This window comes from Schistocerca serialis, chromosome 1 (genome assembly GCF_023864345.2).
Source record: "Schistocerca serialis cubense isolate TAMUIC-IGC-003099 chromosome 1, iqSchSeri2.2, whole genome shotgun sequence".
In the NCBI taxonomy this organism is placed as follows: Eukaryota; Metazoa; Arthropoda; class Insecta; order Orthoptera; family Acrididae; genus Schistocerca; species Schistocerca serialis.
Genome location: NC_064638.1, coordinates 555,415,555 through 555,430,763, shown reverse-complemented (window position 1 = coordinate 555,430,763; position 15,209 = coordinate 555,415,555). Strand labels below are relative to the sequence as shown.

The window sequence follows — 15,209 nt, the reverse complement described above, 5'->3', positions numbered from 1 at the left end:
CTTACGGTGGTCGTTGAAGCACACTCAGAGCTTATGGTATTGAGGACTGGTGGCGCTTCCCAGTCCCCAGCTCAGGAACCCCAGGGTCGCCAAGCCCGTACCCAGCAACTAAATGCTGAGCCCCCTGAGGGGCTTTCATAATGAGAAATGGCAATACATAAAAATAAAATATCACGCCTGGAACAATTCACATTTAGAAGGAACTTATCTGGTATTTAAAACCATTTTTGTGCAGTAAAATATGAAGTGTAATTTACGTTTGAAATTATGTTTTGCACTGGTACTACATGGAATATACCCTGAATCTCTTATTTGTATATTCAAGGGTTTGGCAAAGTTAAATATGTTACGATAGATTTGGAGAAACCCAACACTTTTTACTGGAACTGCAGTAATATGTCCACAACTACTCCTGATGTGAAAACAATATGATGATTTCACATAAGCCCAATTCAAAACTGAATACGCTGAATCACTGACTAATTTGTATCAGGTTTCAGATACAGAGACAATAGTAGAAAACGTGCAAATCACACAGACAGAGATTGGAGCCAGATAAAGCATATAAATGCAGGAAGAGTAAGGAAACTGGGAAAAGAAAGAAGAAAGAACATAATAAAATTCAAACGGCTTCATGGCATTGATTGTAAGCCTCAAATATAAAATTCACTATCTAATTCAAGTTAACTATTCATTTACCGGTGGTGTATCCTGAACTATATCAGAATAGTAGATGAATCCTGTATGTGGCAACATTGTAACCTGAGAAAAACCAGAAAGAGTTTTTTTCTGAGAACCGAGGACCAAGATACTAGATGCTGGCATTTTTGACAACTTTGTTAGTCCACCGGCAACACCTGAAAGGAATAAAACAGAGGTATGACAGTGAATCAATTAATTAATTAGCTCACATTAAACTACTGCACAACAATGCAGCTTTTTAACTGCTTCTTATAGTTACCCATTATCTTTGCTGCAGTGGAGGCTCCAACAATGATTGATAAATTTGGTGCTATAAATGCCATTCTGCTCTCAACATATTCATATATACGCTGCTTAAAATTATTAAGATCAATTGCCATGTCACATGCTTCTACAATATCTTCCTTCTCCTGCTCACTTAATAGCTGCCTAAAGAAAAGACCATACATTTATTCATTAACAGAACATTGTGTGTCTTTCTACAAATTCAAAATTAAAACACAACACAGCAGTGTGGACTTTGTTTTTTACAAGTCTGGGAACTAAATGACTGTTTATTACTGAAGTTTTCTATAAATTAAAGTAACAAATCATTTAAACAAAGATGTACTGGCAATAGCAGAATATTATTAACTACATAAAGTAGAAACATAAGCTTGCGTAGTAGAGAGGTTTTTTTTGGGCGCACGACAGCAAGGTCTTCAGCGCCCATTCAGTAACATAGTGAGGTGGGTGTTAAGAAAAAAACTCAGAACATTTACATAAAACGGAACATAAAACACGGGGAACAATCATTGAAAAATATGTGCTCACCCACACCGAAGCGTGGGATGAAGCAGGGCATCAGCAGTAAAACATGGAAAACACAGGAAGAAAATGGTAGAGGGAGCTAAAACAATGTAGCAGATGGAAGTGGCTGGCTGACCGCAAGGAAAAAAGGGAGGAGTCAGCCACTCTGCAATACACTAAAACCTCCAGCCTAAAAGTTTAGGCCAGAGTCCAGACACATCACAAAACTTAAAAACCCTAGACACACACGTCTCATCGTTAGCTAAAACACAAGGCAGATCCCCATCAACTCGTGCTTCTGCACTTGCATCACGGTATAAAATGCAGTCTGATAGAATGTGCCGGACAGAGATGTGCACACCACAAGCATCACAAAACGGAGGATCCTCCCGCGGTAATAAATAGCTATCTGTGAGAGGACAGTGCCCGATCCGAAGACATGTGAGGGCCACCTCTTCCCACCTGAGCAACCGGCAGGAGGAACGCCACGGCCAAGTGGTTGACTTTACCGACCGCAGTTTATTGGCCGTCACCGCCAGCCATTCGTCCTCCCACAACTCCATGCACTTCCTGTGGAGTGCAGTGATGACCGACTGCAAGGGGATAGGACACTGGACCACATCCTGCTTTCTGCAGGCCTCCTTGGCAGCCTGATCAGCCTGTTCATTGCCCCATATGCCGACATGACCAGGCACCCAGCAGAAGGATACCTCTTTACCCCGCCGTTGGAGCAAGTACAGTTGGTCATGTATCAGCTGGACCATCTCCTCAGTCGGGTATAGGTTCTGCAGTGATTGTAAGGCACTAAGAGAATTGGAGCAGAGAAGAAATCGATCGCCCCGAACAAGATGCATCTGCTCCAGTGCCTTCAGGATCGCATGGAGCTCCGCTGCGAAAACGGTATACTCAGCAGGGAAGCGAATCCGGGTAACATGATCAGGGAACACCACAGAACAGCCAAGGAAAGTCTCCTGTTTGGAGCCATCAGTGTAAACGACAGTGAAACCGTGATGCACATCTAAAATGTTAAAAAACAGAGATTGGAATGTAAAATCTGGTGTGCCATCTTTCTTAAAATTAGTCAAATCTAAAATAAGTTTGGGTCTCCGGAGGAGCCAAGGTGGAGATCTGCTCCAACCGCGACGTAAAAAACGAAGACCAGCCATAGACATCGCACTGAGGCAATCCTGTGCGCGAATCCCATAGGGCTGCGTCGCATGTTGCCGGTTATGAAACAAGCGTGCCAGAGGAGGCTGAGCAACAGTACGGTATGCAGGGGTGTATGGTGTGGACAAAGTTTTATACGCCTGGCGCACTGTAAGTAGCCGTCGCCGCATATGAAGTGGCGGTTTACCAGCCTCTGCACAGACGCTTGGTATGGGGCTAGTTCGGAATGCCTCAGTGGCCAACCGAAGCCCTTCATGGTGCACAACGTCCAACAACTTTAAGGAAGAAGGCCTCGCAGACCCATATACTGTGCACCCGTAATCGAGCCGAGATCGCACAAACGCCCTGTAAAACTGGAGCAGACAAGTCCTGTCAGCTCCCCATGTACTGTGGCTAAGACATTTTAAACTACTTAAAGCCTTAAGTGACCGCTGTTTCAGGTCTTTATGATGAGGTAACCACGTGAGCTTCGAGTCAAAAATGAGCCCCAGAAATCTCACCGTGTCTTTAAAAGTAAGAATAGTGTCCCTCATCCTCTACTCAGGAAAGGTTAAAATCGAACGAGAACGGTTAAAAAGAACACACACAGACTTCTCGGTGGAAAACTTAAAACTACTCTTCTGCGCCCAGTCATCCAAACGCCTAATCGTAAATTGCAACTGACGAGTTGTCGTTGCAAGGCTTGAAGAAGAGCAAAACAAAGAGAAATCATCCACAAACAAAGAACACTGGACAGGACTTTTCACGATGGACGTAATGCTATTAATAGCGATGGCAAAGAGAGTCACACTTAAAACGCTACCCTGAGGGACACCGTTCTCCTGCGCAAAGCGATCAGACAGGACATCACCAATTCGGTATCTAAAATATCGTGGCGAGAGGAAAGACTGAATAAAAAGAGGACGACAACCACGAAAACCCCATTCGTGAAGCTGCTCCAGGATGAGACACCTCCAAGTGGTATTGTAGGCCTTCTCGATGTCGAAAAATACACCTAGAAGGTGATGACAGCGTAGGAAAGCTTGTTGTATTGCCGCCTCCAGGAGGGCAAGGTTATCGAAGGTGGAATGAAACCTCCTGAACCCACACTGAAAGCGACTAAGGAGTTGCCGGGATTCTAACATCCAGACAAGGCGGCGGTTGACCATCCGCTCCAAGGTCTTCCCTATGCAACTAGTGAGGGCAACACTACGGTAGCTACTTGGGCTCGTGCGGTCTTTCCCAGGTTTTAAAAAAGGGATTAAAACTGCCTCACGCCACGCACCAGGAAAGCGACCCGACGCCCAAATGGCATTAAAAAGTGCGAGGAGGATTTCTCTGTTGCGCATTGTGAGGTGCCATAGCATACTGTAATGGATCATGTCATGACCAGGGGATGTAACTGTGGCAAAATACGCTGCCATAGTCTGGGCAATGTCTCGCGGATCCGTGTGGAGAGTGCCATTATTCATTACAGCAGCTATGGGGCACCTCGCTACTCTCCCAGAAATTCTCCTGATGGTCTCCCACACAATGGAACGGTTGGTGGAATGATTAATGGTGTCCAGGAACTGTTGCCATGACCTCTTCTTGCTCTCACGAATAATGCAGCGACATCTTGCCCTCGCCACCTGAAAGGCTGCAAGATTCTCATCAGTCGGCCGACACTTGAACTGACGCAGAGCTGCACGCCTGGTCCTGATTGCAGAGCGGCATTCAGCACTCCACCAAGGCACAGGGGGCCTCTTCCGGTGGCCTGTGGACTGGATGCTGCAGCGGCGTGGTGGACCGTTTTGGTAATATGATCCATCCACACCTCAACATTCGCACAGTGTTCGAATTGGGCAACTGGCTATAAAGTGTCCACTCAGCTCCACTGAGCACCCATCGTGGTGGTCTCCTTTCCGGGCCCAGGCCATCTGGCAGGTGAATCCAGATTGGGAAATGATCACTGCCGTGCAAGTCAGCGACCACTTCCCAGTGAGCACTGGGGGCAAGAGCTGGAGAGCAAAGCGAGAGATCAATGGCAGAGAACGACCCAGTCGCTGTGCAGAAATGGCTGGGGGAGCTGTGTAAGAAGGTTGGTGAGGGCCACTTCATCAAGTGCATCATGTGGGGGCAAGTAAAGCGAGCATACAGTCAATGGATGACGCATGTGCACGGACGTGCACGGACACAACAACGGCCTGTAAAGTCGTCTTAAGTGAGAGATGCGAGGAGGGGCAGTCTGTCCTGACGAAAATACCTACGCCTCCTCTAGCTCTCTCTCCACGCAGGTCGTCCTTTTTGTGGAGTGTATAGCCTCGTATCTCAGGGGAGTATGATGGATGGAAATAAGTCTCCTGGAGACAGAGACACAGTGGTCTACCCTGAGATAGTAGACGAAGTTCCTCCACATGCGTCCTGAACCCTTGCAAGTTCCACTGAAGTATGGGAGCCATCTATGATGGGGGTAGCACCTTCATCCTGTCTCTCCGACGGGGCGGGGAGACTGCAGCAGGTGGAGGGGCAGGTGTGGGGCAAGAAGATTTCCCCACACATACATCGGATTCCATCAACTCTGAGGAAGAGTCAGATGAAGCCTCACGGAAAACAACATCTGCATGGTCAGACGGTTTACCATGGGATTTGACCAGCTGTTGATGCTGTACGGGAGCTTTCTGCGAATTGGTGGGCTTTGAGGGAGCTGACACAGGGAGTGGTAATGGCTGTACTGGGCTTCGGAACATCCTCAGCTGTTGGAGGCGCCATGGGCTGGCCCAAGTTCGACACTGTACCTTTGTCTGCCGTTCAAATAGGGGCTACTGGCTCTGAAACACTGGCTGTGTTGCAAGTGCACTGACAGCTGCATATATTAGTGCCAACACTCACCACCTCTGTCTGCGTTGAGGCATCGACTTTTGGAGTAGGCTTCTGAACCAGGGATGCAAAAGATGTAGCAAATGTGGGAGGTTGCATCGACTTATAGATCTTCTTGGCCTCACCATAGGGGATACGCTTGGTTGTTTTTATTTCCTGGACTTTGTGTTCCTCTAAAAATATTCGGCAGTCCCTACTCCAAACAGGGTGGTTCCCAGAGCAATTGATACATTTGGCTGGAGAGGAGCAACCAACTCCTTCATGAGCAGCTTTACCACAGTTGCCACAAGTCGCTTCGCCTTTGCATCCTAAGGTGGTATGCCCAAAACGCTGGCATTTGAAACAGCACTTTGGGGTCGGGAAATAAGGCCTCACACTAAGGCGAAGGAAGCCAGCTTTAACATGTTCAGGAAGTTTCGTGCTACTGAAGGTTAGAATAAAGGAGTCGGATTTGACAAGATTGCCATCAACCCTCCTCATGATATGTTGAACATCAACGATACCTTCCGGAGCCCACTCACATTGCAGTTCTTCCTTGGGAATGTCAACTAGATCCTGGCACGTCACAACACCTTTGCTGTAGTTCAAGGTGCTGTGCAGTTCAGTGTCTATGGCATACTCTCCAAGGCATTTAGCAGACTGAAGGTTAGTTGCTTGCTGGGAAGTGGAAGTTTCCACGAGCAAGGTCCCATTACATAAGCGCTTCACCGATTTTAAGGAGCCACAGATTCCCTCCAAACCCTTTTGTATATAGAAGGGCGAAACCTTCTCGAAACTACCCTCCTTCAGTTTCACAATGAGAAACACACTCGGATTACCAGAATGCATTCTGTTACTTAAGACTCGACTTGTCAAAGAAGTGCCGGAGTCAGGGGGACTGAATGCACGAGCCCTCTTAAGAGACTGAGTGTTAGAACCTTCCAGCGGCCCATCCTTTCCGCTGGGAGGAAGAAAAGAGGATTTCGAAGGATCCATCTTCTGAAACAAAGAACATCAAAAAACTGCAACCTTAGATGAAAGGACTGAGAACGTTCACATTATGGTGTCGGACACCTTGTGATTGAAGTTAAATGAAACTGCTGATACGAGAGGCACACTTAGAAGAAAGAGTATGGAATAGTTTTACTTTAGGAATTAACTATGAGAAAGCTTTGTGCAAGACACGTGTCTCATTTGTTGAATGCTGACAAAAAGCAAAGGTGAAAGCAAATCTCTTACCAATGTTTAGATTTGTTAAATGGAATTCAACTGGATATGTGCATCAAATGGTTACTGTGGATGAGATGTGGGTAAACCGCTGTATGTTCAGGCAACTTCCCAAACTGTGTTCCACTGAACGCTGACTTTCCACAGAAAGTGAATAAGTCTCTGTGAAAATCTATCAACACGGCCATTTTTTCCCTGACATTTTGACAATACTAAGTATTTTCTTACATTTTATTATGATTTCTGTGTTAACGATTATGATTCAAAAATAAGGTGATCACCGAATAATACAAGTTTTGCTCTTTTTTTATTTATTATCCTGCAAAAGGTAAATAATATATGGTGAGTACTAAACAAGTGTCAGGGCCAACTGGACGAAATGCAAGTAGAAGCTTGGACTGTAAAAACTAATAATTGGAATATTCAACTCATTCGCCTGATTTGGTATCCTTTTCTCATTTACAAGGAAGTATGTAGCTGGAAAACTGTTGCACAATAATCCACTGGATGAACAGAAACTGGTTAGACATAGCATGAGGTAGTAATTCCCACAGAATGTCAAACATGGGAATTCCAAGAATGTGGCTACACTCTTGAACCATAAGAGGTATCTGAAGAATATCAGGGAGAGGTCATCTATGAACATATCATAAACAACTATTATCTCTTACTCACAAACCCGTTGAATAGGCAATTCAGTTGTAAAGAGCAATGGGATATAAATGCTAACCATCTTCAGTTTTTATTATGAAAGTCTCCTCTTACACACAGGCTGGTGGTAGGTGCTGCATTAATAATGAAACACCATTGTACCTGAAGATAATGGATGGAGGAACGTTTGAGCTGATCATAAGGTCTTGAGGAAAATCAATTTTAGAGCGGAGTGGTTGTATGATAGCTATTTGGTGTTCTGCAAAGGCATTTAATACCTTGTATTAAAAGCAGACACACAAAACATGTATACTGAAAACCCCTAGGTATAATGAGAATGTAGCACATTGCAGTGGTTTGTCTAATGAAAAGCCACTCCAACCGTTTCTTTTTTCACTGGATTTTGTTGTACTTTCAATGCAGCCAGCATATGCAACCATCTTCCTAAGTATGCATTCTTACATCCCTAAATCTGAGGTCTGATCCAGCTGAAGACAGAAATCAGCTGAAAAGCTGCTTATGGCCGTAAGTAAAGGTTTTTGCAAACATACCAGTGAATATGGTAGTAACTAATTCTTACTGCCTTAAACACAATCCCCCATTTTTTAATGTTGTTCTTTGTTTCACTGGCTTGCTGTAATTTTTCATTAATAGTCTCACATGAACCTTCCCTATTAAAAAAAAAAAAAAAAAAAAAAAAAAAACCAGCTGGTCTTCTGGTAACCATAACTTTTGCTGTTTTCTTTGTTTATAAATTATGTTAGTAAATATATAGCTGTGATATTAGCAACATAAATAAATGAATAGATTTTTTAAAAATACAAAGAGAACATCGAAAAAGCATTTATTGAGAAATCTCTGTATACCAAAATCAGTTATTAAAACTCAAATGATTATGGATACTATGTGTGTGAGTGTGCGCGTGTGACACACACACACACACACACACACACACACACACACACACACAAGCTTTTATCTTACCCCTGAGTGGTTGACGCAGTAACTGATACGACCATTATAGTTGCCTGTGTCAGAATCTGTTGAAGAGCTTCATTATTCTTTGCTCTATCCAAGTCATTTCCTAGTTCTTTTACTGTCATACAGTATTCAAGAGGGCCAACAACAAGTGACTCCAATTCAGGAAATCTCTTTGAATATTTATCTCTAACAAAACGATGGATGATACCTGTAAAATTATAAATTTTTGTATCAAAGATTAAACACAAGAAAATTACGCAATCACACATAGTATTTTAATTTGGGAGATACATGAGGAAATATTTTATCTTCTCTAACGTATCTCAACATGAAAAGAAGGATAGATTGCTATTCATTAAATATAGGAGGCATAAGTCGCAGACACTCACAATGAAAAGATTGCTAAACATTTAAGCTTTTGGCCAAAAGGCCTTCTTCCGAAACAGAAGACACACACACACACACACACACACACACACACACACACACACAGCACAGCCTACAGTTGCACAGTGATGTCACCCAGGGGGGTGGGAGTTTTACTTGTGTTAATGTGTTCTGTTCTATATTTTGGAAGAAGGCCTTTTGGCTGAAAGCTGCAATGTTTTGCAGTCCTCTCATTGTGCCTGTCCGTGACTCAACACCTCCCTTTACATGGCGAGTAGCGATCTATCATTTTCACAATATCATTGTCATTTCATCCTGGACTTTCCATTGTTCACCATAAATAAAGATGGACAAAACAATTATGAGGTTGTGTTTACAGCAACAACAGTGTATATAGCATAAATTTGGTGCCGAAATTACAATAAAATTATGAGACAAATTTGTTGGCCAGTACTTACTTTTAGGTGAAATATTAGTACTAGAGTGGCCGGCACGAAAGTAGAGTCTCAAGGTCACGGCCGCTGCCTGCTGCCTGCCGCCAGCAGGGGCTGCAGGCTGTGATTCACCCGCCTCTCGACTTTGTTGCCATGTAGGTACCATTAGCGGCATGGTAGGTCAGAGAAGCTGAAAGCTCAGTGTTACCATGCTATATCGAGTGTTCACATCTGGTCTCAGTGTCTTACAGTCTTTAGAAAGGTGCTTTGACATGTGTTCGGTGGTGAACAACAATGCATGAGCAACGGCCTACTTGTAGTAGTGCTCTGGTCTGTGTACATAAAGGGCGGAAAGACATTCGTAAATAATCGAAAACTATCATATCGAATGTACTCAAGTTTTTTACTGAACTAGCCGACAATGAAGAAGTGAGGAATAACTTAAATTTTGCACAAATTCATAAACTTAGTGCAACTGGCTTAACGATTTTAACAAAGAGCTCGTGTGTAGAACTGTACTTGGATATTACGACAGAGGACAGTACCCAATGGCTAAAAAAATACAGGCTGACATCTGTGAAAAAATTAATTATCTGGGCTCAGAGACCTCCGTTCTTCGTCTTCTCCACTCCCTTGGTTTCTGATTCAAGAAGTGTAATGATGGATGGAAATTCTTAATGGAACACAGAGACACAGCAGCAGCAAGGGCGAAGTTTTCACGTACAATGCACTTCTTGGGTGCTTAAGACACCAGGCCTGTAGCGTACTTGGATGAAACTTGTGTTTCACAGAACCACACCAATAAGTATGTATGGCACAACCCAAGGGAAATGGCGGTTTGAAAGTGTCTACTGGTAGAGATGGTCGATTAATCATCGCCCACACTGGTTCATTAACCATAAGCTTCATACCAGAGGCCAAACTTGTTTTTCATGGTGGGAAAAATTCTTGCCAATCAGATTACCATTCAGAAATGAATGGAGAAGTTTTTCAGAATTTGTTTATTTGACCATTATCTGTGCTGGAAGAAGGGTCAATTATCGTGATGGATAACGCCAGCTACCAGTCCATTCAGATAGAAAAGCTGCCACATTCAAATTGGCACAAGGCAGATATTATGGAGTGGCTAAAGAGAAAGAATGTTTCATTTTCAATCAATGAAATGAAGGCTGAACTCATGTCTAAGGAAGAAATCGTAGGTGGCAAAAAGACTTACGAATTAGATCAACTGGCAAACAAAATGGGACGCCAAGTGGTACATCTACCACCGTATGGCTGCCAGTATAATCCCACTTAATTGATATGGGCCCAAGTAAAGCGGAAAATGCGAAAAGAAATACTACTTCCAAACTAGGTGATGTCGAGAAGCTAACACAAAAAGCTCTTGACAATGTTACTCAGCAGGACTGCGAGAGGTGTGTAAAACACGCAGAAGCATTGCAAGAAACTGATTTCTTGAACCAGGGTTTAAGAGACACCATAGTGGAATCTGTGATGATTCACCTGGTTGAAACAAGTGACAGTGAATCTGAAGACACGGAGCAGAAGAACCTTCAGTTTAGGTAAGTGCCATCTATGTAAAAAGCTGATTTGTTTTAAATGTTTGTCAATTCATTTCAGTTATAGAGGACATACTGCCAATGTTTTTCCCTTACAATAGGCATCTGATAAGTTTATCGCACGTTGTGGTGATTAGTTTACTCGACAGTAACTGTCAATTAAAATAAGATTGTTAATTCTGCATTAAATAACAACAGTTTTTCCTAAAAACCTGTATCGAATGTCTTTACATTCGGATATAATCTTACTGCATTCGGTTTACTTGTACATTCGAAATTTATCTCCTTTCTTCATAGAAGGATTTACTGGCTATTGTGTAGTAAGGGTAATGCAGATCATAAAATGACAAAACATTGTGGTGCTTCTGTATCGACTGTATATATAAATAGCGCAGTAACATCAGAGCAGTCCCAGCACCTATTCTGATTCTACAAGAAGTGCATAGAAATCTATGATATTTGATGATTTTTACAAAAAGCTAGAACGTAGAATTGTATTACTTTAGTATGACAGAGGATAGTATCCAATGGCTAGAGAAGTACAAGGTAATGTCCATGATAAAATTGATTATTCTCGCCAGTCACTTCAATGCACTGTCTTCTCCGCCCACTTGGTCTTTAATTCAGAAACTGAAATGGACAATATTTGTACTACAAGACAGGGTCATTGCAGTAGTAAGAACAAGGTTTTTGTGTACCAAACATGTATTGCGTGCTGAGAATAATGGGCCTACAGCAAATTTAGAAAAACTTGGATTTCACAAAACCTTTCAGACAAATATTTTGCTCAACTTCAGTGAAAATATTGGCTTCAAAATAAATACATTTGCTTTTGCACAGGGTGTATTGGCATTTTGAGTGATGGATGCAATGACGAAGGATATGTATTAGCAGCCAGTAAAATATTTTCGGGAAGTAGGGAATATTCTAGGTCAAATTAGAGTCAGCCGCCCGAACAAAACTCTTGGTGATGGCGTACAACGACTTGCGCACTGCTGTGCATGGGATATCGTGGAAGTAACTTGCTTCTGTACGAGATACGATACAATAATGATGTCTGAAATGTTACCAAAAATAATTTTGTAGTTTTCTTAACAACATTCTTGTGGGAATGTTTCTTCGCAGTCCTACAGAACGAAAATTCACCAGCGACTATAATTTTTGCTAGGCAGTCGGCACAGTTTCACACCTCTTATAATATTTTATTTTTTATCTCAGAATACTTTTATGTTTCCGAAATAAAAGACTCAGCATATGCATCTGTAAACTTTGAGGATTTTCATATATTTTTTTCAGTCCAATTACATTGGTGATTCTATTACTACCACAGGTGGAAATAAAAAAATTATTTTCCTCTAAAATTTCTTGCAACGTTAGTTTTCATTTTTTTCCCCTAGCAGCTAGTGAGAATTTTCTTTTGGAAAGTACTCCATCATATCCTATGCTAAAACAGAGTTACCCAATTTTTTTTTGAATTTTTATGAACATTTGAAATTATCACAATAAAAAAATAATGGCAGTGCTGTAAGATGGCGAGATGGTCTTGAAGCCCTATTTTCATGCCAGCCACTATAGCAAATGGGCATGTATAAAAATATATGATACTATATTAGCTTTCTGAACTATCAGTTGCTTCCTCAGTGAGGAGAGAGAGATTAGTTGATGGGAAGGTTAAAAAGAAAGAACAGGTCACTTAGACCTCATGGTGAAAAAAGGGACCCATCTGTTGCGACGACAGGAAAGGGGGGGGGGGGGGGGGCAAAAATGTACCTTTACGTCCTCAAATCATCACAACAATTGGGTCCCCTCTCATTCTGGACTCTCACTGATCTGCCCTTCCTTTTTAACCTTCCCCAAATTATCCCTTCTTCTCCTTGAGGAAGGAACTAATAACTTTGAAAGCTAGGATAGTGTCATGTATTTTTATATTTGCCTACTGGCAGCACCGTATTTAATCTCCAGAAACGAAATACTGATCAGTAATTCTGTCGCATAATTCTATAGTTTTCATGAGAGAATTTAGAGTAACAAAGGCAATACACTCTTCACTGTAATACAGTCCCAAACTGTTTCCCAAATCAATAGTAGCAGACGTATCAAGCTGCTGACATTGTTTATATTTATGGTAGCGATGGTTTGTGCTATGACTTATTTCAAAGTGGTTACATGAAAGCCTGATGCTTCAAACAGATCCTTTCATCTGTGCAAAGAGGCCAAGTTTACATGGGCTCTTAATTTATTGGTATGTGGAATGTTCCAAGACCTCAACACCACCAAGGTAGTAATGTGAGTCACTGACAAGTATTGTGACATGTCCCCCCATCATACAAAGTGATCAAGAGGAAGTTCTGATATAATGTAAATAATTTAGGAGTGATGAACCCCACTGATTGAATAGAAAGCGGGAAGTACTCAGAATAGTTAGGCATCATAAAAAAATGAGTTGTTAGATGGTAGTGATGCTCAATTTCATACAGTCACATGGGAGTGATTCTGTGCCATAAAATACCTACAAGTGAAACTGTCAACACACATGGCACTAACTGTGACTGGCTGCATATAGCAAATGTGTACACTTTCTGAATAATGAATCACCGATCACTTCGCAAACAGGACGAGCATAAGTGCAGGAGCATACACACACTATAGCCCAACAGAGAATTTATTCTGAAAGTTAGCAAGTTTTCTCTCTCTTCTGTGTGTGCCTGTTAAACTCAATGCTTCAGGTATTTGGTGCTTATTTATAAACTTGACAGTTTCACCTGTACATATTTTATGGCACAGAATCATTATCATGTGACTATGTGAAAATACGAGCATCACTACCATCTGACTACTCATATTTTGTTTTATGACACCTTTACTTACAACTGCTGTATAGTATGAAGTACTGTTCTTAATAATAAATGGGGAGGCAGAGAAAACTACTAAGCCTGAAGAGTTTAAAAGACTAGTATGTCAATGATGAGTAATGTGTATTAAAATAGGATGTAGTATTTATAAAAAATGTAATTATGTGGGAAAGTTGTAAATACAGAGAACCATAGAGAGCTTGCAGATTTGAAGGTACTCCCAATGCAAGAAGCTGAATATCAATTTGAATTCAGTCTCCTGTCAGCAGTAGTACGTTTCATCCAAAAAGAAACTACTCCCATTAGTCATCACGCAAGGCAGGACTGGGAGGGGGGCAGGTGAGGGGGTGTTGTAGAGGGCAGCATGAATTACGCACAAGATCTTTCCATGTTTGTGTATGTTAGATCTGGAAACCAATGTATTAAAATGTTGAGAGAGCTTACATAGTTATTTATGATTCTATAGGTATAATTCATGGCAGAATGAAGGATAAAGGTTATGGATGCTAGTTAGGACTTACGAAGAGTTAACTCACAGTGTGCTTCTTTAATATTCTCATACAAATAGTCACTTTTCAAGACACAACCAATGAATCTTATTATTACTGATAATACAGGGTGTATACGCAGGCAAGGAAAAACAATTCCTGGATTTTTCCTGGATTTCACAGTTAAAAACATTCTTTTTCCATGTTAAGTGACAGTATATTTTCCCTTATCAAACCTTTGAATGGTTATGGTTTTATACACGGGCGTAGAATTTCCCGGCACTTTAGAAAACGAAACTCAGGGAAAAAGACACATTTTGGAAATATCTTTGATGTGCAGCAACATGCACGCTGCATATTTTTGTATTAACAAAGTATACATGGGAATTCCACCAAACACCGCATGTTACTTTCCGAATCACTGAAATCGAGATTGCGACGCGCTTTTGTAAGCCAGTCATAGCTCATGTCACATGATCCCGCCAGCTGATGACAGTGGATATTCAGAGCATAGGACACGTGATGTAGTCAGCCAACAGCAACATCACTGTTAAGTAGCATGAACACACGAACAGGGAAAGTTAATAGTTTAAATTAACATACATAGCGTTGCTACAAGAAAAGTAAAGCTCTCTAAGGTTAATAATGCATATAATGTTGATCTTTTTTGTACTTGATACACTTGTAAGATATGTCACACAAATGTGCCAGGAAAATTTTTAATAATGACATAAAGGTCTGATCTTCAGGGCTCGAAATTCTTCTAAATGGTTCATCATCAAAGAGTTGATTTTTAATTGAGAGTAAAATGCTCTGCAATTTAAGAAATTCATGGTACATTCTTGCACATAGTTCAACTTATGTAAAAGGATATTTATTTTGAAAGTAACACTTTTCAAACCACCATTCGCAATATTTTCCCGCAACCTGTTAGAAATTGGTTCGTTTCAGCAGTTGCCAGAGAGCGCAGATAACAGGCGATGCCATGCTTGCGCAGCTACCATGACACTGGATGCCCATATGTACGTATGTGTAAAACATTGAAAGATCATACGTTCTGTCATAAAAGAAACAAGACACCAAAGGATACTCCAAGAACATTGGAATTTCGTGAACCATACTAAAATGTGCACATTTAAAATGCACATTCGTATA

General features: G+C 41.6%; 1 protein-coding gene across 3 annotated transcripts in view; it reads right to left on the bottom strand.

Moving 5' to 3' along the window:
- LOC126475400 (U4/U6 small nuclear ribonucleoprotein Prp31) overlaps positions 1–15,209 on the bottom strand; it is a 75,066-nt gene that overhangs the window by 22,346 nt on the left and 37,511 nt on the right. For all 3 annotated transcript variants that reach the window (XM_050103237.1, XM_050103247.1, XM_050103253.1), the window contains exons 4-6: positions 8,338–8,542; positions 962–1,131; positions 700–857 (exon numbers count right to left, since the gene is read on the bottom strand). In XM_050103237.1, coding sequence (XP_049959194.1) covers positions 700–857; positions 962–1,131; positions 8,338–8,542 — 533 coding nt within the window. The remainder of the gene's footprint in view (positions 1–699; positions 858–961; positions 1,132–8,337; positions 8,543–15,209) is intronic.